We start from the raw sequence: 26,778 nt of genomic DNA on the forward strand, positions 1-26,778 counted from the left end.
AGATGATAGAAGAGAATGGATTTTTTTTCTTTTCTAGTATTTTTTATATTACTATGATTTTTAAAAGGAAAAAACATTCAATAATGGTATAAGACTACCAATTTTCTTTTCTTTCTTTCTTTCTTTTTTCTGTGGTACAGGGGTTTGTTTGAACTCAGGGCCTTCACCTTGAGGCACTCCACCAGCCCATTTTTGTGAAGGGTTTTTCCAGATAGGGTCTTGTGAACTATTTGCTCAGACTGGCTTCAAACCACAATCCTCCTGATCTCTGCCTCCTGAGTAGCTAGGATTATAGACATGAGTCACCAGTGCCCAGCCCAATTTTCTTTTTGAAACAAGTTCTCACTATGTAGCCCAGGTTGGCCTTGAACTCGACATCCTCCTGCCTCAGCCTCCCGAGTGCTAGGATTACAAATATGCACCACCAAACCCAATCTAAAGTATCTTTATTTAACAACACAGAGCTGATAGACTCGGAAGAAGTTAATATGAAGAAATTAAGAATAAAAATGTTCACGAAATCACCTGAAATGTTAGTGCTTTAAATTCTGAAGTGATAATATTATTCAGGGTAAAGCTAAATAATTTGGATTCTAGATCTACCTCTTTCTATCCTTCAGTTATTTCACAGCTCACTATCACCCACAGAGAACAGACAAATTAAATCTCAATTCTGCCAAACCTGACTCATATTAGCAGTTCTGTTAACAGTAGCTGAAATTAATAGCAATAATAGTTGTAGGTGTAGCGTTATTATTGGTGCTCTCAGTAGCGACACGTTGGGACTGCTTCCTACATAAATTAGTAAGTAGCCTATCCCCATAATATCTACATGGGGTAGGTGCTTTTATTATCCACATTTTTCAACAGAGGTCACAGATACTGAAAATAAAGCGATTTGCCCAGCATTATAAAGCTAATAAGTAGAAAGATCAGAATTGCAATTCAGGTCCAAAGACCAAGTGTTTGAATCGAAATACTATAAGTGCCCTTGGGGACAAGATGAGAGTGCAAGGGCTGGCCCCTATCCCTCTTCCTCCATGCCTGTATCAAGGAACGGATCCCATCTGCCATGTGGATGGAAAACCTGGCTTTTGAAGTAAATTTACTAATTTGTCTGAATAAACAATCATAACTTAATTAACAGGATCTCATGTTAAGGAATTATTTTTATAATCAACCAATATTGGCAAGTAAATATTTGCTAAAAACAGCCAAGTAAATTCAAAGGAAGAAAAACCAAAGTAAAGTTGTGGAAGTTTCCATAGGAACAAGTCCTGAAGCCAAAGATTCTGACATGGGGTCCTCATCTGGTCCTCACATACCACTGGTTCCATGGATTTGAAAGTTCATTCTGATAATAGGAAGATGGATATATTAAATGCCATAGCAGAAGGACTGTTTAAACAACTGAAGCATCTCTCTCTAGCCCACTACACAGGTCAGGAAAGCTAAATATAAAACACTATTTGGAGATATTAAATTGTTGGGCTTCAACATCTCCAGGAGAGTCTCACCTACCCAGAGCATATATTACAAAATGAAGTCACAGAAAACAAAATGCTGTGATCTTCCCAGATCCCTGAAGCGCAGATTAACTTAACAAATAACAGGGATCAGGAGACTAATAACATATCATCATGGGGAAATGAGGGGGATTTGGCATGAGCTAAAGTACACACTGAGCCATGAGGAACAAAAAGTAGACGACTCAGGGAAGGCTGGACAGAGACCCAAACATCTGGCTCCAAATTCCACACCTATGCATCCTCCCAACAGTCTCCTGTTTGAACAGCTGCAGTGACAAAAGGGAAGATGGCAGGGGAAGGACAAACCTAACCTGGGAACAGACCTTACCTTCCTTACATTTCTACCATATGGTGTATATCTCCAACAAATTCTGACTAAATCTTCAAAATGCAACCTTTTCATCAAAACTGTAAACTTATTTTTAATACATGTGGTGATTCACTGTGTAAAGAAATCCTGATGTGTCTTCTAACTTGTATGCTTAAAACATCAGAAATAAGTAACTGAAATGAACAATTCCAAGAATAATAATAATAGAAATATTTGTATAGCACTTACTACCATAGTGGCAGGCTGTTCTAACTGCTTCATATCCAAGGTCCTCAGCTGGGAGACATTTGTCCAATGTCTGGAGACATTTTTATGGTGTCCTACACATGAATAGGACCTCCACTCACCGCGTCACTCCTCGTGATTATTTGGTATTCGGTCTGATTGGTTACTGCCTGTGCCATAGCTATGAAACATTTTGAGTAGTACCCTCATCCTATAGATTAAAACAAATATATGTCTAATGAAACTTGAGGTGTCAATAAGAATTATTTCCATCAATATGGAGTACTTTAAATAGACTGGCCAAAGTTAGCCTTTGAAAACACCTTGCCCTTTTCCAGGTTCTGAAAGGCAAATGACATTGAAAATATTACCTTATCTAATTATCATTAAGTCTTGACCTACTAGCTTTGTGGGTATATTTGAAACCATGGCTGCCTGGAAGAACTCAAAAGTTTTCAGTTTGAACTCACCCCAAACGAATTCAAATGCAGAACTTAATACATGCTATAAAATATTTCATCTATAAATCTGTAAGATTTTAATAGCAACTCTTAAGGAAGCCTTTGAGTTAGTATTAATAATAACTTTATGAATAATGATATGTCAACGTTTGTTTGCTTGTTGGGGCAAATGTAACAGCAATACGCCATTGCGGGGAGAGGCAGAAGACCGAGCACAGGGCAATACCACAACTCTTTGGACCATACAACTTTTCTCTAAATGTAAAACTGTTCTAAAATGAAGGTTTATTTCCAAAAAATTACAAATAATAAAATTAAGGTATATTTTCTCAGTTTGGACATACCAGAGCTAGTTCTGGGTATGTCTATATTATTCACTTTCATATCCTGTTGACTTGTAAAACAAAACAATGAGGAAAAATGGCGTGGAATCATACAGGTGGTGTTTGATTGTAGGGCTGGATTCCTCAGGCATGCCTGTTTCCACAAATTTCTGATTGCAATTTTATCTCACTTACTGACCAAAAAAAATTCTGGGCAACCAAAATGCGCCAGGAGTTGAGATAGTTCCGAGAACTCAAAGACAAGTAAGAACAGGACTGTCTTCAAGCTCATTGTCCAAAGCAAGCTTCCAGGCTGTGGAAAGATAGAAGCTTGGCAAAGATAGAAGCGGGCTTCCAAAAACACTGACCGATAACATCTGTCATAACACATATAGGAATCACTGCATTTGATCCCAGGGGGAACCTATGAAATCAGAGAAGAAGGACACCTGTACTTGGAGGACAGGAAAGAATTCTTGAACAAGGTGTCCTTGACCACCAGAAGAGCAAATGTTGACGATCTGAGAGCAGAATGACATGAGGACACGCCCTGCTTCCAGCTGCTCCCTGTCAAGCACCTAGACAGGGCTTCTCAAAGTCACTGCACACTGATTCCAAAGCATCAATCCACACAGCTGGAAGCCAGCAGCACAGATGAGCCAAACTCAGGCCACTCCAGAGCCAGAGAAAGGGGCTTTGCTTTAATGCAGTTGTGTCAGACAAAATACGAAAACAGGATTCTAGAGCCTGATTGAATGCTATAGCCCAGAAATCCCAATCTGCCTCCCTTAACTTGCATACTCACTTCAGTGAAGAGCTTTTGCACAGGCTAATTATTTTTCCAATTTTAGCATACCTGAGTAGCAAAATAAAGTGCTCTGTTAGCCCAGGTTGCCTAGCTTTGCCACTTTTTCATATTTTTTGTATTTTTTCATATTTTCTGCAATCAGCTTGTTGGCAGGCACATCTCATTACTATCAGGATGTCAATTTTAGCAGCACTCACACCCACTGCCTTTCTAATTTACTATCCTAGATCCAGAAACTGATGCCCAAGTGTGAAATAAGAAAAATTACAGAATGAGAGCCTAAGGCACTTTGCTGATGTGTCTGCACTGCACACTCAGGGGACAAAGGTCCATCTTAAGCTCTGTGCACCTTCTAGAAGCATACAGAGGGGCCCCGGGCCACTGGGACGTAGAATCATAAATTTAAAAGCAGTTTTAAAACCCGCCTACACTTCTACTAACTACCACAAGCCCAGGAAACAGCAGGTACTAAATAAATTTCACTGAATCGTTCATTTTCTTACTTCTAATTCTTACGCATGTGTAGCACAGGTGAGGTTGATAGAAAACTGGGCGCTACTCAAGAAGCATAGAAATTTTAAATACTTCCAGAGAAATCAATGCTTACATTCTTCTCAATACAAACCCAATCTGCTGAGAATTAGTCACCATAAAACAGCAGGCAAATACTACTGACTGAATGTCTTCCAAATTATGGGAAGCGAATGTCAATTGTTTATTTCAGTAGTCAAGATGCAGAGTTACCTTCAACACTTTCTTTTTTATTTTAGATTTTAATGCTCACAGAAATTTTGCAGCAGAAAGTCTAGCCACACATTCCGTGACTCCACAGAATGCAATCTAAAGGGATTTGCTAAATAATGTACCCTTCATTTAGCCACAAAATAAATTCTCACCATTAGACATAAAATTCTCCTTGTAAGAGCATGAGAACTGGCTAGGCAGGAGGTGGACAGATAAGAAGGGTCCAAAAACACATGAAAAGGAAATGAGTATTATTTTCTTAGCTCACTTGCCAAACACCCACAAACTCCCAGTTCAAAAATCCCATGCTATGAAATATATCATGATTTTTAATGCATGTGAGCAAAAATTGAGTGTGACCATAGTTACTTCTAGTTCAAGATTTTTTTCTCCTCTATTCCTAAATGTTCCTTGAGCCACTGTCACACATACACACACACACACACACACACACACAAGAAAAAAGACTACTTTTCCTGTGCAACTCCAGCTACTCAGAGTTAGATAATAAGAACTAGCAACTAACTAAACAGTTCTAAGAGTACTGGTAGACGCTCAGTTGCATGGGTGGGTTGAATTATATCAAAAGAAAGTGAGTCTGCTAGGGGAATAAGTTTCTTCTGTAAAACACAATCCAGGAGCTACTAACACCAGAAAGGGGGTCACTGCCATGAGGGCAAGCAGAAGCTAAGGCATGCAATCCAGAAGTCAAAGAGAAAATAGGCCAGGTCAGAAGCCTGGAGAATAACCCTGGCAAAAGTTCTCTGCAAGGGGCTGCCTGTGCCAGGAGGAAAGGGTCAGAGCAGGTGAGACAAGAGGAGGTGCTTCTCCCCAAGGGTCAAGCGATCACCATCTGATGAGGTCCACTGAAGCTGTGTAAATGACCTGGACGAATGAGTGAGGTGCCACTCTCTGAGTACCTGGAGGCCTCTCAGGGATCTGAATCAGCAACACCCAACTGACATTTCTCATGTTTCCAGACTACCATGGCAGTTCTCCTCTATTCAGAGAAATAACCCTCTGCAGGCCAAATAAGACTTTTTCTATAAGAGGCAAACAGGTCGTCTAGCACAGAACTACAGCGGAGGCTGCACACCCTCTCTCTACTTGCCTTGCTTGCTTGAAAACAATAAAGGTCTTTCTGAACAAATGACAGTGATCTTTGAAACCAGCAAAACATTTGGGCACCCTGCCACCAACATATCCTCCAAGCAACTGCAGGCCATTTGCTGTCCTGTACTGCCTGCTGTTTCCTGCCATGTAGAGGAGCTGTGGTCAAAGGAGCCCAGGCTAGAATGACAGCCTTGAGCTTTGATGTGAAAAGTCACAAGCAGATCCGGAATGAAAGATGAGGACAAATTAATAAATATTCAGTATAAAGATACATATGCAGCCTATTTAAACTAATGTTTAATCTTCATCTTAAATTAGGGTTTTTTTTAATCTGTATTAGATTGAAAGGCTCTACTCTCATAAAGAGTCACCATTTATTACAATCCTTCCCTCAATCTGGCCACATTGTAGACAAGAAATTTTACATATACCTTGTTTTTTTCTTTTATTCATATGTGCATACAATGTTTGGGTCATTTCTCGCCCCCCCCAACCCCTTCCCTTTCCCCCGCCAACATGTACCTTTAAAAAGTAACATGGGCCCGATGACCTCCACTCTGAATGTCAGAAAACAAAGGCTCATCAGGCACAGCATGGCTAGCATTATTAAGTCTAATTCCACAGCCTCTTTCTGCTAACTCCAGATTTCCATAAAATATATAGAAAATGGATTTTTCTCTAAGTAATTTTGGGTTTACCATCCACATGAACTTAATTTATCAGTGTATGAAAATGTAATAAAATAGTAAGGGCACATAAATAATTACTAGTCTCAGCTCCATTTGCATTGATGACAACTCCCACAGTAGCCAAAAGAAAAAGAGAATATGTGCAATCTAAGTTCCTAGACTCAAACCTTCATCCCAGAGAGCTGGAAATAATGTCTAACTTTTAGGCTTGAAGTTAACCACCTAAAACTCAAAAGAAATTCAATAAAGTCATTCAAAATCAACCAACTGAAAATATTCATTTTGAGTCATTAAGAGTTTAAAAGTCAGAAACCCAAACAACAGAAGTGGCCAATGTGCAAAAAGGCAATTCATTGAAAAATTTGTCCAAAGAGCTAGTAAACATCTACAGAAAAGTTCAATTTCACATGATTTTACAGAAGACATTAATCTACCACTTTTCCTCTTTCTATCCTTTGAAGATAGTGATTTAGTAAAAGCATATCTGCTCCAACATTTAGCCCAGTGAGCTAAAAATATGTATACATAGGTATTTTTAGTGGGCGTTTTTTTCCTTTTTAATGGGACACCACTAACAAAATGGTTTCAATTTTGGTCAAAAAGAAAAATTGTATTTGTGGAAACTAAAGACATAACACTTTATATTGTATATTCATAGAAAAACTGTAACAGGACAAACAAAACTACTAATCATGGCTATGGGATGGAAGAAAAAGAAGGAATGACAATTTTCTATTTTTATAATTTTCATTCTGCTTAGAATTTTTTCTTAAATAAGGAGTCTGATTAGTTAAGGTATTTTTAAAGATATATTGGAAGCACAAATAAAAATTAGATTTGGAGGTCAAAAACTTGTTGTAATAAAATTGTCCTTTAACATGAGAGCAATTCCACAGCTACCATCCCACTCATGCCTGCACAGCTCACAATCCACATTTCGATTATTCTGGTTTACACTGCAAGTCTGACCTGTTCTCCTCTAGCCCTGGCCTAAAATTTCACTTTGCACAATGGTAGAACTGGGCTGTGACTCATCTTCCTCTGCCAAACAATGGACATCCAGTGCAGTAGGAAAAGAACTACTTGAGTTGCCAGTTCACTGAACCGTTCAAATTAAGGTCAAAATATCGGGGCAGGAGTGAGGGAGCCACAGAGCCCAGACCCTATCTACTTCTCAAAGGCTTTCTGACCAAATCCTGAATTTGCTAACGGTTAAAAGAGGAAGCACCTGGCGCCCTCCAAGCAGGGGGTCAGAGAGGAAGAGACCCAGGACCCATATGTGAACACCTTTCAAGCAACGTCAAGGCAAAATACACTGAAAGGATGATGGCGTGTGCAACTTCAGCTGAAATAGCTTTTAAGTGCCATCATGAATATAAAGTCTGACTGTCCTATTCCTGGATTCTAAATAGCAGTCCAAGCCCATTATCAACTGACTAGGCTTTTATAATTTTACAGAACCTTATTCTTTCATTTATCTGGAGTTATTACTATAGCTTGCAAAGTGCTTTAAAATGGGTTACATCATAAACTCCAACCATGGTCCCCAGGGAAGCCTATTCGTTGACAGACCTGGTCTTGGAGGGTCAGACGCTCACTCCATCGATGGCAGGGGTTGCTGAAGGCCAGGACTAGGGTGCCAGGTCCCCTTCCTTAAAGAAGGGCTCTGTATCATGTTAATGACCCCCAAACTCTTTTGTTTCAAACAAGTCACTCCCTCTTTTTTTCTTCTCCCAATTTAGTAACTCTCATTCGCACATCTCTGAAATTTATATTTGATCTGGTCTTCCGAACCCCCACTCATTTCTCTTTAAACATCAAGGTCAGCTAAAAGAATCCCCAAGTCCTCAGAAAGCACTTCTACAGAGAAGCCTCATTGCACTCTGAACTCTGTGCCCCTACTCGGATCAGTCACCTGGTGGCTCAGGCAGCCCACACACAAGGCAAAAGTGACACATTCCTTCTCTTTGGCCCCCTCCAGACCTGCAGGCCCCTACCCCTCCCGGGAAGAGCCACCACCCCCATTTTATACCCTCAGCGCCTCCCTGGACAGGGTCCCGAACCAGAGGCCTAAATGTTGACTCAATACGTGAATGAATATAAAATTTTTTACAGAAGACTCAACAACCCAGAGTTGTCCTATACCTCCTGAGGTGTGACTGGAGTGCCTTAAGAACAAGCCATGGCTCAGGAGGACTCCTGGCAGTGTCCACAAAGAGCCCCGCCTCCACCATCACACACTCACACATATACACACACCAAGATGAAAATCTGGTTTCCTAAGTTCTCACCCTGCCTTACCTCTCAGGAGGTCACCATGATGAGCCCTAATGAGCCACTTGTTCTGTTGACCTTGTCCTAGAGCTTCCCAGGTGCCCACAGACGCTCAGCCTAGCACCCCACACCCTGACAGCAGCACACCTGGAAGCTAATGTCTGTCCAGCCCTCCTGCTGCCCCAGAAGTCATTCATTCATCCCATGGCAGATGTTAAGCCTTTCCTGACTGTCAGGTGCACAGTGAGAAAAATAGCCTCCTTCTTGTCCCTCTAATGTGGAACTGTCAGGCCAATGGGGGGTGAATAATACTGTCCTGTGTCCCTTTACCATGGCGCCACAGTGGACACCCTTAGATGGCTTTTGAAAAGTTTCAAAGTCAAGGCCTCAGTCCAACTACATCCAGATCTGGGATGGGGGTTCTAATGGTCAGCTGAGGTGACTCATCTAATCCATCCATCTAAAAGGGAAGCAACGACACGGACACGGAGTCCTGTGAGCCAACAAGAAAGCAGGAAATGTGGCAAGATCAGCCAGAAGTGTTTTCCTGAACTGGGGAAATAAATCAGCTCCTCATTAATACAGGCCTGGATGCCCTGGAATGCCTCCAAATAATTGTTTTATTTCACATCTTCAACGTTTTTTTAAACATTAGTTTCCCTCTGTTAGAATATTAATATTCAGTGAAAACGTTTCTTTTAACATTAAATTTAACATCTTTACTACTAACAAGATCACTAAAGAAATTTACACTATGAGCCAGACAGGGTAGCACATGCCTGTAATCTCAGCACAAAGGAGGCTGAGGCATGAGGATCCAGAGAGTCCAAGGCCAGCCAGGCTATCCAGCAATACCTTGTGTCCAAAAAGCAAAACAAATAAGCCAAAATTAAAAAAGTAAAAGATAAGAAAGAAAAAGAAATCTACACTACAAAAACAAGCAAAAATTCACTAACAACAGATGAAGGGAAATGGAGGTCCTCTTGAAATTTGAAGTCATGTACACATTGGCTTTCTATTTTTTATTAAAATAACATCCCTGAAATATTTTTATTTAAAAAAAAAATGCTTTCTATTTTCCTAAAGCTTTTTGACTGGTCAGAGGGCAGGAAAGAATGCTGTCTAAATAGACCAGAACTCAACCAGTAGAGCATTTAGATGCCTTTAAAGCTAGAGTCTACTCATTTAATTTGCTTACTGTTTAAAGGGCGTTCTTCTCAGTGTCCTCTGATTTGAGTTATAGCTACCCCAGACCCTCTGAAGCAAAACAGTAAACCAAAGACTAGCCAACCACAGAGACTATTCACTCCAGAGAAAGAAGGAGGACCCACAAAAATTTTAGGGAGGCTACAGCACTATAATGGCTGCTTCTATGCATGGGGTTTCATATCAGATCCCTGAAAGGTTCTTTCATTTTGTGCTGGGACCACAAAATCATTCAGTAAGACAGCAAAGAGCCAATGCAGACAGCGGTGTCACACTGACACCCTATGACACCTGGCCAAGAAACCAAACTCACTAAGGATACAGACTGCCCATTGATTTGAGTTTCAAATGTGCTCTGTACAGCAGATAGGACAAAAAGCACTTAGCATCTCAATCCCATGAAGCTAAGAAGGAAAACACAGAGAAGGAAAGAGCAATTGCAAAGGGAGGATAAACAAATTTTTAAGACTCTAAGTAGCCTAAAAGTGTTTCCATATTCAATACTCATTCATGGGAAATATAGTCTAACAAACACATCACATGGGGTTTATCGCAGAAAACTCACAGGGCCATTACAGACGTACATCCCTTTAACAAGACATGGATGCCTGAAAGATCTGATAATCTAAGAGAAGGGCCAACAACCCCGTATAAAGCTCAGTATAGGCCAAAAGCAAAATGCTTACATTGCTCCCCAGAATACAAATGTCTCCTTCTGCCCTTTCTCAGCTCTGAGCCACATATTTTAAAAAGAAAAATGCCTTTTCAGCTGACAAAGTAAATGGAATACAATATGGGATGAAGTCTACCATATTCAACATCACAAAGCCGGGCATCATGACACATGCCTATAATCCCAGCACTCTGGAGGCTGAGACGGGAGGATGATGAACTGGAGGCCAGTCTAGGCTATACACAGTGAGATCCTGTCTCAGGAAAAAAAAAAAAAATTCAACACCAGAGATGAAAGTTGTTCTGTTTTGGTTTTGTTTTTGATTTTGCGTTGGGACCACAAAATGCCAATAAACTGTCAAAACAACTTTGAAGAAATTAAGGTTCTTTAGCGCTTTTTCCAAAGAAGCAATGACTCTGGCACCTTGTCACCTGCGGAACAGCGTGTGCAGCAGACAGCTGGTCTCCACTTCTGGTGTCAGGAAGAGCAGACCACCGTGCCTGTCACCAGCCAGCTTTGTTTCTTAAAGAGTTAGGTCCAGGGAGGGAGAGGAATGCTACCCGCACTTGCCGTCCTCCCTGCAACACCTCCCTGGCCATCCAACTTGACAAGCTTACCTGGCGATTGCCTGCAAGCCTGGAGGGCTGCGTGCCCCGGCAAGTCCAATCTGCACTCCTTCCAGCGCAGCGTGGGCAGCATGGTGGCCACCCAGCTGCTCATCACCTACTTCTGCTGGGACCTGAGGCCAACGCCGCGGGAAATGGGCAACAAAGGCCGCCTGCGAACTGCACACTGGGATGTCCTGCTTCTTCTGGTGGCTGTTATTTTTCCCACGAGAGGATCTGACTAAGCCTAACCCACCCTCCCCTAAGCACCAGACAGGAAGTTACACTTTGCACTCACTGAAAACTTGTGAGGTGGGTTTTGCTTTTTTCTTTTTCATTTTGTTTTTTTAAATAGTCACAACTAAGGGCCTCTGAATGTTCCTGACCTACTACAGAGAGATAATAACTTTTCTTCCTGTTTTGACAGCATCTAGTGAGGGGCACTCCACCCACCTTCCCACTGAATACACATAAGCGTTTGTCCTGAGTGTACAGTGGCACTGATCTTTGGTTACACATTAACTCTACTTGGACCAATAAATTGAACTTATTATTTCACTAGAGTATCCAGACATACCTTGGGGAAATCAAACTCTCAAGGATTTCTTCCTAATCCCTTAGAAATTGTTATTATGGAAAAAAATAAACGTAACCACACAGCATCTTAGGTAGCAACCATTTTTGACTCATATTTTCCCCACTGTTCTATTTTGGGTATTTGCCTTTCTCTTTTGCTGACATTTGTGCACATGCTGTCCGCACATATGCAAAAAGCAAGGGAAATATGTATTCCTGTTATCTCACCTGCTTTACCAGTCTTTAGCTAATTCTTTTCTTTCCTGCTTTGAAACAGAAACTTTCTACTTATTGCAAAAAAGTTCAAAGAATCTGTATCTGTCAGGATGTACACGATTTCAAATTGAAAGGTATAACTCCACCTTCTACCGGCTGGTGTAGAAAAAAGGTACAGAAAAAGAAGAATCTAGCTCAGCCTCATTGTCCAAATCTGTGAAAGGGGAGAGTGACCTCACCTGTCTCCTAGGTGTGTTGAGGAGACACAGTGAGAAGCACAATGACACAGATTACACAGCACGGTCAGAGCCAAAACTGGGTAACGAGTCACACAGTAGACAAATGACCTAGTTATGGTACATAATTCAGTGATTACCAGTATGCGCCTAGAGTTAGTCGACCATCTTCACAATCAATTTTAGAACCTCTCATTACCCCAAAAGCAGCCACTCTCCATGACTTCTCTCCACCTCCCAGCCCAAGGCAGTCACTAAAATCTACTTCTGGTCTCCAGAGATTTGCCTGTTCTGGACATTTTCTATAAAGGAAATCTAATGCAATACGTACTCTTTTGCATCTGGCTTCTTGTACTTAGCATGTTTTCAAGATTCCACATCGTAGCAAGTATCAGCATTTCATTTTTTATGGCTGAATGATATTCCACTGCGTGGATAAGCCATATTTTACTTACTCATTCATCAGTTCATGGGCATTTGGATTGTTTCCACCTTCTGGCTAACATGATTATTTCATATCAGTCCCTGGATTAAGCTTTGCGTGCGAATTTCTATGTGGACATATGTTTTCATTTCTCTTTGTTACGAGTGAATACCCTAATTAAAGACAGGGGAACAAAAAATCATCTCAGCAATGCAAAACTTTCCTTCTGCCCAAATGTGGGCAAAAGCAGCACAAATGAGGGAGGGCAATCCATCCCCCTTTACAACCCTGAAGCAAATAGCCTGCCTCTTGAGCTGGATTGGCCCAGATCAAAAGTTCACACTCTTCTCAACCAGCTGAAATTCTATTCACCTACTTGGGGAAGGTGTTGAGACACACAGCATAGTGGGCAGTTCTCGTGGGCAGAGGAGGCTCAGCAGGAATCCAGACAAAGAAGCCAGAAATACAGGCAATTCAAATGGCGACATACACTTTGACAGAAAAGACTTATTTTCTCACATAAATCGCCAGAACACAATTGCTAGGTCACATAGTAACTCGATTTCTTAAACTTTTCATGAACTGTCAGGCAGCTCCCCAGAATGGCTGGACCATTCTACACTCCCACCAGCAGTGTATGAGCACCCCAACTTCCCTGCACCCTCCCCAACACATGTTGTCTTCCATCCTTTCATGACAGCCATCCTCGGAGGCATGAAGTGGTCACTCATTATCTCCTTTGCATTTCCGTGATGAGCATCAAAGTCTAATTTTTATCAGTAGCCTGAAATTCTCCACGCCTACAGGCAGAGCTAAACCTTCCAAATCAAAAACAAGCGTGAAAGCATAGTCCCCAGCCAATCAGAATGCCACTATGCTAAGGAAGCCAGGTCCTGAATTCCAGCACTTTCCTGGCCTGGTCTTGCATGTGCCTGCCCATTGACCATGGCTGGCCTTATGTCTCCTGTAAGAGGTCGCTAAAGCAGCTGGCACTTCGTCCTCACCACAGGGTTGCTTCTGAAATCTCGTAAGAAAATGAAATTCTAAGTGTAAATGTGACATTTCAATCATTTACAAACCTGTCTTTTGTACTTGTCTTTCTGTATACATATTCTTAAACAGAAATAACCTCAATTACAGCAGCCTTTTTTAAGTAAGTAGGTATAATTGTTTTTAGGAAGAAATTTAAGCCAGATGTGATTTCAGATTGAGAATCTGAAAATTTCTGAATGCAGTTATGGGGCATAACAAGTCAGGGCATAGACATGAATGACAATTACCCGTTCTCTCTCAAAAGCATGATAAAGGGACAAAAATAGTCAGTATTCCCAAAAACGCTAATCCAAAAGGATTATCTTTTTTCTTTTTTGAACCTTACCTTGGTTGAACAAATCTGTGTACATGGATATTAATTCCCTCCTTCCTTAAACATTCTATTTTAGGATCTAATTTTTAAACCTCTTCCCCCCAAAAAAAAAAATCTACAAAGAGTTCTACATAAAGTATAACAAAGAAAATATACCAAAAGGCTATTAACTTTAAAAAAATAAAAACCTTTTTCTTTCTTTTACAATAGAAGGCCTCAGGCCATGTAGCATGGATTAATAACATGAGTCATCCATCTTCTAAAAAACTTTCCATGTCCCGAGGCTGCACTATGTAATCCATTGTTGTGTTTATTTCTTGGCATATGGATGACTATGAAACTGACCGTTGAACTTTCATATGTCAAATAGAACTTTCCATTGTGGGAAATTTCTAAAACATTCATATTAAGCTAAGTGGAAATGTCTTCATAGCTCAAGAGCAAAGATGCCTGTTATTTAACCATATTCTAACTAGCTGAACAAACACGTGCCCAGGGAAGAAAATCAGGTTACCAAAAGTTATCTCAAGGTTCTTCTAAAAATATCTAAATGGAAGCCCTTTTTAAAATTCCTCCATAATGTCAGACCGCTTTTCATAGCCCTGTTCTTCTGCTAGATTACAGTGGCCTTGTTTCTAGTTCTTGGGAAATCAATACACCATTTATGTTGCAAGTATCTGTCTAGAGTTTGTACTTTCTTATTCAATCTAGTATTGACAGCAGTAATCAAATTTTGTATATACTACTACCTCTATTATAATTCCAACTGGTTGCCAGCCTAGGTTCACCCTCTTCAAAAGGAAAAGATAGGAGTAGAAAGAGAAATACCAAACAAATAGGTCGAATACAAGAGGTGGTGTAGAAGTGAGAGAGGGAAGTAAAGGCATGGAGACTACCTTTCTCCACGGGGAAAAAGACATGCCCAGTAGCTCAGCACTGCCCAGTCCAGACCATCTGAATTAGCCATAAGAGGTGCACATGTTCATTCTTCCTGTTAGCTACAAACCCTCTTGGCTTTGAACATCAAATTAGAACTGTCAGTCCAAAGTAATGAACCTACACTTAATCACGCAGAGCAAAAGACAAGAGCTAGAGCCAAGCCACACCTTCCAACACCAGGGAGGGTAAATGCAAGAAAGTTCTGGCACTTCTTGTGAACTCTGGACAACACTGGCTTCATTTGTTGATTCTTCTTTACATGTGCTTAAGCGGAGCCAAACTTAATTCTCAACGCAGAAAATGTTAAATTAATCTATGATATAAATGAGATCGGTTTAAAAAAAAAGTTGGGAAGGGGGTGGAAACCTGACTTGGAATTTTTACTTGACTTGCATTTTTAGAATTCAAATTCTCTAAGAAAACCAAACTTCTGCTAACAGATATTCTCTATTTAAAAGCAACATGGATGATACCATTCTCTAAGGGCCAAATTTTTTCTCATTTCTCTGCATATCTATCTTAAAATAATCTTAGACTTATAAAAGAAGTTATAAAAATAGTACACAGAATTCTCTTATTTCCTTCATCCAGCTTCCCCAAATGTGACCATTTTAACCAGAGAATAATTGAAACCAGAGAATTCACGTCGATGAATAGCATAAGCTAATCTACAGATCTGACACACAGTTCTCCAGCTGTCTCCTCTTTCTGGTCCAAGATTCAATCTAAGCTCCCACATACAAGCAACACAGGAAAACCCAAGATACAGCCTATTCACTAAGTCATGCCATATCTAGCGAATGCTTCTGATCCCAACACAAAGTTCTGCTTCCCTGCATGTTAATGAGGTAGTGTCATCATTAACCTCTGCGTCTTCCAGGCTAGAAAGTCCTCCTCCTGGGTTCTTTATCTGTCAGTCTTACTAACCTTGTCCTGTAGAGATAGGTCACACAGAGTTTCACAACTCTTATCCCATGCTCTAGCCAAAGCGTTGCCAAATCAGAATTCTTCCCACTTGAGAGAAAATATACAGCACAAATCATATCTTACATTAAAAACAAAAAGCAGCAAGATCCCAAGCTAAACACATGAGTGGCTGTGCAGCAAATATGTTTTATGACTGGTGAACAGGATCTCAGAAAGGAATTTTTTTTAAATCCCAAAAGTTCAGGTCAGACTTCGTGCCAAATAAGTTAAGGTCAAGCTCAGGTTCAACTGTCAAATGAATTAAAAAGAAAATACTTTTGGGTGTCAGAGCTCTTTTTGGATCATAACTGCAGATTTGTGAATCAACCCAAGAAGTCCAATTCACCCTCCCACAGAGTCACACTGTGACCTTTCTAAAACACCTGCACTGCCCTAACTCCAAAGTCCTTAAATGTTTTCCATGTGAGGATGGAGTCTAATCTTCACCAGAGTCGTGTGCCCTCCCCCACACACAATCTCAACCAAGTCCCCTGGCCAATCCTGCCAGCTATGTCCATTACACTGAAGAAGAATGCAAATGTGAGAAAGGCAACCTGTCCCCAAGACTCCCGAAGTCTAACTAAGTCCCTTTAATATTTTATCAGAGTAATTCTGTTTAGAACACAGCCCTCCTTCAGAATCTGTGGGGAACTGGTTCCAGGACCCCTGCAGAAATCAGAATCCACAGAAGCTCAATTCCTGATATTAAATGATATAACATTCATATATAACATCCATATGTCCTCATATATACTTTAAATCACCTCTAGATTATTTATAATACCTATTATGATGTAAATGATATTTAATAGAGTTTATCCTGTCTTATTCAGGGAGTAATGACAGGAAAATAATGTCTTTACATGTCCACTACGGATGTTATTTTTTTTGATTATGTTTGACCCATTGGGTCAAGTAACAATGATAAGCAGGCTGACTACACCTTTTCCAATACTCAAAGAACATTCTAGGATTTTTTTAATGCATTCTTGTCTAGCTAGGAGATTCTACCTTGGTTCTGATCACAATAAAGTTTATTAACAGAATCCCATATGTTAACATGAAGAGAATTTTTCACATGGTTATAACAACACATGTGCAAGAATACTTTCATTACTACTGGTCTGGTTAAAAAAAATTATAAAAAGCCAAAGCCAGGAAAAACTTTCTTAAAAAATAAGCAAACCCAAAAAAGCAATGTGAAGGATGCTATTTAATGGGCTGAGTGATTTCTCATGAGATTATTTTTCCAAAGCACTAAGATATAAATAAAATCTAAAATCACGTCTTTCTTTCCATATTAGTAAACTAACGGACTTGAGTGACATTAGCATCAACAAAATTGTTAGAGAAAGTCACGTCTATGTCCCCACCATCAAAAAGCTAAGAAATTATCCCCAACCACACAGAGGCAGATCTCAGTCATATACTTGAAGGAACTCCCCAACCAAAGCAGGAGATTATATTAAGAATTAGTTTTACTTTCTGTTGGCAAAGACACTTACTTGGAAAAATAAATTAAAAGGAAAATTCCTAGATCGTGTTTCAGGACTAAATGACAATGTTTCTCACAATGTCCTCAGGAAAGGGGCATGAAAGTAAGGACAGTGACAGTTACACAGGATCCCACCAAATCCCTCAATGAGGGGGAGGCGCAGCGATATAAACAGCTCTCCCTCCACCAAGAGAGGTGAGGAACGGCTTAAGGGGGAACTTGAGGTTCTCACACAGAGGAGCCCTCCTCTCACAGCACAGTGGCACTGTGTGTGTGTGTGTGTGTGTGTGTACACGTTTCTCACTGGCAGTTCGGTTTTGGAACCCAGTAGGATGGGGCACCCAGTGTTTGCAGCAGACCAGGCCAACACTACCTGGGTGCCAAGAGAGGACCCGGGCTCTGCAAGGAGCCCCTCATGGCTAACGGATTAAGGCAGGGGACCCACAGTGGCCACTCCAGCTGCAAACATCTCATGCTAGGGGCAGGGAGAAAGATCATGCCAGAGAGGCAACAGTTACTTAAGGAGAAAGCAAAAGACATAAATAAAACAATACATACTAAGAAAGAAAGAGGAATTTGAAAATATTTTTTAAGAGTAGGTGATTTTTCTGAATTGTCAACATGTTCTGCTTTTTTATAAATTTGTGAGCAACCTGCAGGTTGTGGCACAAAGGATAGTGAGTGAGTTTTCATGAAGTGCATTTGTTGGCATTATGAAGAAAACTCCAGTTTCTAGAGAGTTCTCAACTTTCAAGCTTCATGGCAAGGCATGGAGAGATGCTGGGAGATTTTTCTTTGACTTTAGCAATAAGATCTGGTAGGAGAAATGCCCAAGTGTCTTGTGAGGCCCAACAGCCTACGACACACACAACTTTGTCAACACAACACTATGTCCCTTAGGCACCTGCAGTGACAATCTCTACCACTCTCTACCACTGCCTGTCTCTCAATGCCTGCTGATTCACCAGGTCCTGGCCACTGTTTGCTGTCACTCAGCTTACCTGTAGAGATGCTAGAGTCTGGCTCTAAGGTCCCACACAACAGCTTTCCCCTCCATGACACAAGATCATCCCTTTCTGCAACCTGTCTTCTACTAGGCCCTACCTTCACAAACAGACCTGTGTCTGCCACTCAACCCTGATCATAAGACTCTTTCTTTTCTCATCCAAATCTGAGCGTGTGGGCCCTTCAGAAGATACAGGCATGGCCGCATGTGAGTCACCTGTAGATCCAGCCTGCAGCTGGTAGCAAACAAAGACAGCCTTGTACAATCATGAGCACTCCTAGCCAGACTCTCATGTGACATCTCTTCACTTGTGACAACTTAGGGCTGAGAGAGGGAAGAAAGTGAAGGACCCAAAACTGACTCTAAGGAAGTAACGAGGAGAAATTGACATCAGCTCCAGGATTCCCTTAGAAAGGTCCCTAGAGGCAACCCAGTGAGGACTAGAGAAGGCAGTAGTGGTTATCACTCCAGAGGATGAGACTCAGTGACAGTTCCTGAGGGGTAGAGGGGTTCGGGGGGTACACTGGGGTGAGCCAATCAGCTGGCTGACAGGTTCACCAGACGCCTATTCTGTTCCACCTTTGCAGCAGTAAAGACAGGTGCTATAGAATGGAGTATTGAGGCACTTGCTGTATCATTACCTCAGGTGTCAGGTTCAAGCACTGCCACAGGCCAGCACCTGCAAAGGGGGGAAGTAGAGGCCAGAGGCTGAGTAAACAGGTGGGAAGGAGCCCTGCAGAGAGCAAGAAACAACAAGCCAGCCTATGATGATAATGTTCCCAGGAGTCAGAAAAAGGGAGGCAGATGGGAGCAAGGAGCACAGCAACAATGTCAGAATGTCAACGGGATCCAGAAACAAGGCAAAAACAGAGCAGGACCCTCTTATTTCAGGACAGCCCCTCCCCACCATCTTCCCACCCCCTACTCTGCAAGCCAGTTCCCAGCTTGCAAGTTGGAACCATTTAAGTTTCATTCGGAAAGCTCCATTTCCATAAAAGTTTTCTCTTCCAGGGAATGCCCAGGAGTAAATCTATCTATAAATGTATACACACAGCAAATATGCAAGGTAGGTTTTAAAGTCGGAATGTTAAGCTTGAATAACTTCCTGTTGGCTGCCAGTTCAGCAGAGGTCTGGGACCACTCATGTTCCTGTTTGGTCCTCGGTGTGTAATTTGGTCAGTATTCACTTCTAGAGACCTCAGACCTTCACAGTTCTTTTGCATCGATTTTCACTGATGACTGCAACCTGCTTACAAGTTAAGCTGTGTCAGGATTTCAGGGCTCAGCTGCAAAAATGAGGTATCATAGCACCAAGGAAAACACCAAACTCATGCCATGAGTGGCCTGAACCTCAGCTCCGGGTCCCAGTCCAGCAGCCTTTCCCTCTGCAGGATCCTGTGCCCTGTGAAGTCACTGTGTCCTGGCTTGAAAAACAGTGCCTGGTCCCACGTGAAACCCAGAGAGCTCAAAGTTATTTTTATGAAAGTAAATGATACCATACAACACTTCCTCTTCCTCAGAGTTGCAGCCAAAAATCCTATGACGCCAAGAAGAAATACATGTTCCTCAACAGCAGAAAGGCTTCAGGTCTCAGGTAACAGCAGCAGCTGCTGAAAGCCTGTGCCACTCCACGCCAGTCTCAAACTGGCACAAACACATGCCAGACTCTTGAGACTGTGCAGGTGTGTCTTTCAGTGACAGAGGACAAAGGGAGCCAATGCTACCATTCCTGAGATCACAGCCCAGAAGGAAGAAGGTGGCTACTCTCTGCAGGAGTTACTAATCTGACCTTCACCCCCACCACACACACACCGGAAAGGTGGGGGGAGATGGAGGAAATGAAGGAAGTGACTCGAGGTTCTGGATTTCATATGCAAGAATAGCCAGCAACAGGTGCAGTGTTCCGGTGAAATGAAAGCTCTCCACAGGCAACAGGGGGCCAAGCACAGAAAGCCAGCACTAGGCGAGGATGGCAGATGTGCAAACTGTCATATTCTCCAGCCAGGAACAATTTTGTTTAAAAAAAAAAAAAAAAAGTTACCAACAGACCACAAAGTATTTCTCTGCTGACATGGAACTTCTTTCACATAACTAACCTTCTTCTAAAAATAGCTAAAGCATTGGTCACCATGCAACATTTTTTAATGCTCAGAGATCAGCCTAGTGCCTACCTGGCACATCGCAGTTGGGCAATAAATAATACTTACTGGATGAATGGTGGATGAAAACAAACAGGTAAGTAAAAAATTCTCTTCACAAATAAAGATAAACCAAAATGTCACCTGAAGGGCTGAATGTAAGTCTGTTTTGTTCCCATTTCTCCAAGAAGAGAACAGAAGGTTGGATCATGTCAAGGGCAAGAGACACAGCTAAGGAAGTTATCAGGGAGTACAAACCATCCTTCCCTGGCCGGAGCTGAGAAGCCCACATGGGAAACACAATTGTCACTTAGGCAATTTGCCTTTCCATTTTCCTTTCCTTCAATATGCCATTCAACATGACATCTCCCATCTGCTGTTATGAAAGAATTTACAAAATAAATTTTGTTGTGTCATCTCAACTCACATGATAAAAATGATCAGCTCAGAATATGTTATGGAAAATGTCTTATTATGCTACAGGTGACATGCGTACGAAAAATAGGAGTATTGATAAGGTGGTGTAGCAAGGAAACCATTGTGTGAGCTATAAAAACTGCCAGAAGGAGGGCATGGTGGTGCAGGCCTGTAATCCCAGCACTTGGGAGGCTGAGGCAGGAGAATCATTAGTTGAGATCAGGCTGGGCTCAACATTAGTTGAATTCCAGGCCAGCCTGAGCTATATACCAGGACCCTGTCCAAAAAAAATGACAGAAGTGGCAGAGAAAAATGACAATGAAATTGAACTCACAGATCAGGAATATCTGTCATATAAATCCTTTTATTGAATAAAAAAGAATCATGGCGGGACGGGGGTGTAGCTTGCTGGTGGACTGCCAGCCTTGCATGCATGAGGCCATGGGCTCACTCCCCAGCACTGGAAAAAAAATCCTGAGTTTAAGTGGGTTAGAAATAATAATAGCATTAATTATGAGAATAAAATATTGGAACCAGATAAGAATAAATCATCAAAATTATCAGGACATTTCAGAAAAATGAGCAGAACAAATAAAAATACAGTGTAATAACTATAAAATTACTATAAAGAAAGGGAATAGAACAAAGGAGGTGAAATTGTTCAAAGTACACTGCACACATATATGGAATTATTACAATGAAACTCCCTTATATAATTAATGTATGCTAATTCAAAAATAAAATTAAATTTAAAAAGAATGACTCCACTTAGTGATAATCTTTATAGAATTTTCTTTAAATTTGTTAACTTTCCCTTCTGTTTAGAATTTAAGTATTCCAAGCAGAATTTCTCTCTTCTCCATATATTAAATATTTTAAAACCCTTAGTTTTTCTTCAAGTTATTCCTTCCAAAAGTCAAAATAACTTTAAGGTAACACCCAAAGATCTCGAATATAATTCTTAGCTACGAACCTCAGTAAGGATTCCTCTGACTTCAAGGAATAAACAGCAATAGCAAGATCCTTGCAAGTGCTTTAGTTTTTCAAGTGATATCTTTTCATTCCTTCATCCCCAGGAAGGTGTCATCCTACAGGGCTGGCACTGCACTGTCCAAGGAACTGTGGCCACAAAGTGAGTAAGGCCACCTTGGTCCCTATCCCTGCAGAGATGACAGTCTCGAAGACATCTGAACACTGAAGCAAACAAAGAAAGCAGAGCAAGCAAATAGGCAGGTAGAAGAGGCTAGCCGGACCAGATCCACTCTAGAAGGTGTCCAGACAGGCTTCCCCGCAGAGATGCAATTAAACCCAATGCCCAATTCCAGACAGGGGAGGAGGAGCTGGCCAGGGACTGGGGAGCAGGCTAGGCAGAGAGAGGCTGCCTAGAGCTGAAGGGCAGCAGTGTGGCTGGATGGAGCAATGGGCAGAGAGAGGAGGCACACTACACCCTAAGTCCAAACCCTCATCCCACAAGTGATTCATACCTCCCAAGTGAGTCACCGAAATCGGCCTTGACACACACTTTCCCCTGGGCCTGGAATTCTACCCTTCCATGCCTCTCTCTGCCATCTTCAAAATCCCTTGTCCAAGAAACATTCCCTGAATCCTCCCAGGAAGCACAAAACTTCATGACTTAATCCTTCCTAATTCCTGGTCCCCCAACACCTCCTGTGTGTCAACAGCCTGCCTCTTACTGTGCTGAATCACTGCGTTCCAAAGCCAGGAAGCAGGGGTCTTGTTCTATTTGTCTGTTTCTAAGCAGCCTATCACGGAACTTGGCACCAGCAGAGATGAAATAAATGACAAGTGAGCAAGAGAACAAGCCAGGAGGAGAAAGGACAAATGACGACTCAGTTGTTGGGGATCAGGAATGGCCCCTTGCTTATAGCCCCTTTGCTCATTTGCAATTGGGGGTGGGGGGGTACAATTTCTTTCACCACATGATTTTCACACAAGAGATACTTCTGGGCAAATCTTGCATCACAGAGAGGCAATGGAAAAGTTTCACCGCGTCTCATTAAACACTGGACCCAACCCATTCACGTTTGACAAGCAGCCAGCAAGTGTCAGGTCCTGTGTCTCTAGTCTCCAGTGCTGACAGTGGTCCTGTCCTAGAAGGTTCACAAGTCTCATCAGCACAGCCAATGATGGTTCCAGAATGCCCCTAAAGACTAACATTGTCAAATACATGAGCTATTTGACATGATATAATATATTATATATAGCATAAAATATATAGATTTCATAGTATTATAGATTTCATAGTTTTTTTAATTCCTAGGTCACACAAAGGGCACGAGCATTTCACATCTGTTGCTCGGTAAGTTTCAGGCTAGGTCCTGGCTGACTGTGTCTGGCTCCCTTTTCCTTTCCCACACACCAGGACATTGTGGGCGAGAGTCTCCTTTACCTGCCTGTGGCTCCCTGCTGGCTCCATCTGTGGATTCAGATATCACGTCCATGTGTCCTCAGCTCAGCACGTCCTCCAAATGTGGGTAAGACTCCCGAACCGGCCGCGCATGTTTCTATGCCACAAAGATGTGTGGCCCTCGGCTGGGGGATGTGCCGTAATGGAGTGAAATTGAACAGGAACTGGGAGATGAGTGCCTCCCTACTGCCCCAACCAGAACGGTGGCATTCCTGCCTCTGAGCAGAGCCCAATCTGGTCTGCACCTCAGAGCCTCTGCCAGGCATGGAGTCTGTCGCCTTAAGAGCCAGACATGTGGCAGCTCTTATCTGCTTAGGACAGCAAGATAGGCATTTCTACCAACACCACCATTCAAGTGGCTCAGAAGATCAGGAGAGCCAAGCGCTTCCTCACTTTAATTTAGGTTTTCCTTCAATTCAAGCCAAAGCAAAATCTGAGTGAGCAGAACGTTAAAGAATTTAAGAGTAAGAAAATAATTTTTTTTAAGTTTCTAGCTCTCACAAGAAGCTTGTGTTTACGAACTTTACAATCAGTTTTTCAATTCCATATTCCAAATGAATCTCTAAAGCTTTTAGGAAACCACTTGCCCTCAAACCTCAGGATTAGAGACACAAACGAGTGACATGCCAGCTGCGGCTGTCTGCCCATCTCAGTGCACAGCCCTTGCTCACTTCACCACCAATGGCTGGCCTCGCACAGGTTTTCTGATCTCTGCCAGCTTTGGGGTTGCACAAGGTTCTTCGACCCTGAGACACTGACTAAAATGGCTCCCTTAAGGAGGCCCTCCCTGCCAGCCACCTTTTACCCCAGGTCTAGTGAAGTCCCCTCATGATTCATGGCAAGCCAACATTTGTTTCACTTATTTGTATATTCTATAGTTAGATCAGTTTGATAGCAGTTTCTTGCTGGTCTGCACTCCAGAGGCCAGACACCATGATGGTTGTGCTCACTGATTCTGTTGATCGTGCCCAGTAAAGGGCCTGGCAAAGGGGCACTCACCAAAGAGTTATTGCCACTTAAAATGTTCCTCTTCATTTATGTACTGTTGCCACTGGAGGCGTGGAAGAAATGAATACTTACTTAAAATCATCATCTTTACCCAGTTAGTACAAGGCAGGAGGTCCGTGAACATGAACAGAAGAAACAATCAAATATTTTCACTAACCTCTAACAGAAATTTGCAACTCCTTCCAGTGTGAAAGTAGATCACAAAACACAGCATTAATACCACCTTTCATAGACATTTTCAGATCAATGGATGGAGGTGTGGCTCAAGGGGTAGAATGCCTAGCAAGCTTGAAGCCCTGAGTTCAAATCCCAGTACTGTCAACAAAAAGACATTCATATTGAGGCAGGATAAATCAGGAAGACTGAGGCATGGGAAGTAACAGCAGGAATTCTGAGATAAACACTGCATTAATAACTGGCACATGGGCACTATTTTCTGTGCTTTAAATTTCACAATCTCAACAAGCTGCAACATTTAGTAAAAAGGAAAAAGAGCAGTTCTCTCCCCCTAATCTTGTCCATGTGCCCAAAAATAATTAGTGCTCACTGAGAACTGAGCCATATGAAAAAAACTTGGGAAAATGACTCCTCTAGACACAAAAAGTGTCTACAAGAAATACAGTTATCACAAGGATGGACACCATCTTGAAGGGAACATCTGGCAGGACCCATTCTTTGTTTAAAGAGATATGTCATACTGACCCAAATTTAATGAGTGAGCCAACCTTGATATCTTTGGGCCCAGTTGATGAATTAGCATAATAGCAAAAGTAACTAATTACACCAAGGGTCAGAACAAAGAGGAGCACTCTTCCTAAGGTAAATTCAAACAAAACTCTTAACCTACTTTTTTACCCTAAATACCCCTGATGTTAAAACATGCTTTACAGTTGTTCTCAGTTGCACCCGCACCCATGTCTGGGCTGTCTTTCCTTTGCTTTGCTTTACTAAATAAACTTTGTTGGTCTGTACCTTGATAGCTCCTAAAATTCTTTTGTGCTACAACATCACCAACTAGGTACCCAAGGGCCATTCGGAGGCCTCCTTCCTGTTGGAGACCTCCTCCCTGGAGTACCACTGCTTCCAGTAACAGTATCACTTTCTACCTGCAGCAGATACTTTGATGAAAATCACTGGGCTTCATCACCATTTCAGAAGAGCAGGGCAGTCACAGCTGCAACAAACATTTCCTATCACGGGTTTTAAGTATTTTGATAACTGCATGCCAATATAATTGCTTTCCTGCATAGCACATGTATTTTATTTTAGGCATTTAAAATGTTTGACTTTATCAAACTGCTGAAGGAGTCCATAAGAAAGAGGGCAGAAGGAGATACAGAATAAAAACTCTAACCGGCATCCCTATCACTAGATCTAAACATTTGATGCACTGAGAAAGACTTAGATTTTGTTTCCAGTGGATTAACACATTGTCACTCATTTTGGAAAAAAAAAAAAGTTTTTAAATTTTATTCTAAAAGGAAGCTCATCCTAGAGCCACTAGGCCCCTAGTGAGCTCATCAGACACGTAGGGATAGAAAACATATTACATTTCTCTTTGCACCCCACACCTTAAGAAGGCACCAAATGGAGAGTGGCCTCCTCTTATTTCTGTAACAACTCCGAACAGCTGCACATACCCACACAAGGAGTGACAGAGGAATGGTTAGCGCCTCGCTGCAAGTTGTTTTAATCAGCCAGCCACTAGTGCCACAACACCCCAGTGGAAAGGGAGCTTCCATGAGCAGGGGGAGGCCAGACTTGGGTGGAGTCTGGCCAGTAGGCACATCCAAGGGCAGGGTCAGCAGAAGAGAGAGTCAGAAGAGCCCCAAATCAAACTCTGCTGAATCGCCATGGCATTCTGAGGACTTCTGTAGAAGAGTGAACAGCACTTCCTTACACGAGGTTCAGACAGGTTCTGGCCAGTTCTGCTCAGCAGCTCCAGTTCCATTCTGGAACTTTCACTCCCTCTCCAGCCAAAAGGAAAATAACAGGAAGGAAATGATTCTTGCATCCTTTCTCCTCCTCTCCCTCCTCCCATTTCCCCACTCCCTGTTTTAATATCTGTAAAACTTAGACTTCAAGCCAAGGCCAGCCTGGTCGGCCAGCTTTAATCCACAGGTGTGTGTCCCGTGTCTTCTAGAACACTGACAAACCCCTCCACTTCACCAGCTGGATGAAGACCAGTCCTTGGAGACACCCATTCACCCGATCTGAATCCCTGCTGCGCACGGGTGAAACTCTTCTCAGTGCAAATCCAGAATACCATCCACACCTGAATGCGCTTTGAAGAAAAGTGAGCAGGAGGCCACGCCCTGCTCAGAGTGGTGTGTGTAAGTCAGAAAATGCTGGAAAGAGACCAGCTCAGCTTGCAAGTCTGTCTGCTCATTGGGGAGTCTCAGCTCCTCACGGGTGGGTTTCATTACTGGGGAGCTAAATATACCACAAGTGTGAAATGTCCAACAGAAAGCACGCCCATCATCACCGGAAAATGGAAAATGTGGCTGTCATGTGAGAGGAGGAACCAGCCTCAAATAATGCAGTGTAATGATGCAGATGATTCCTAACGCCACATGGTTTGT

At 42.0% G+C, this 26,778-nt stretch overlaps 1 protein-coding gene across 6 annotated transcripts in view; it reads right to left on the reverse strand.

The window, feature by feature from the left end:
- The window catches only part of Utrn (utrophin), a 521,188-nt gene that overhangs the window by 417,503 nt on the left and 76,907 nt on the right, over nt 1–26,778 (reverse strand). For 2 of the 6 annotated variants that reach the window (XM_074072728.1, XM_074072698.1), the window contains exon 1: nt 10,994–12,126. The exons of 3 other annotated variants lie outside the window; for them this stretch is intronic. In XM_074072728.1, the coding sequence (XP_073928829.1) occupies nt 10,994–11,096 (103 nt within the window). In that variant the 5' untranslated portion in view covers nt 11,097–12,126. Of the gene's footprint in view, nt 1–10,993; nt 12,127–23,170; nt 23,494–26,778 lie in introns of those variants that run through there. One more of the 6 variants, XM_074072734.1, reaches the window with a different exon arrangement.

Source organism: Castor canadensis, chromosome 1 (assembly GCF_047511655.1).
Source record: "Castor canadensis chromosome 1, mCasCan1.hap1v2, whole genome shotgun sequence".
Lineage (NCBI taxonomy): Eukaryota > Metazoa > Chordata > Mammalia > Rodentia > Castoridae > Castor > Castor canadensis.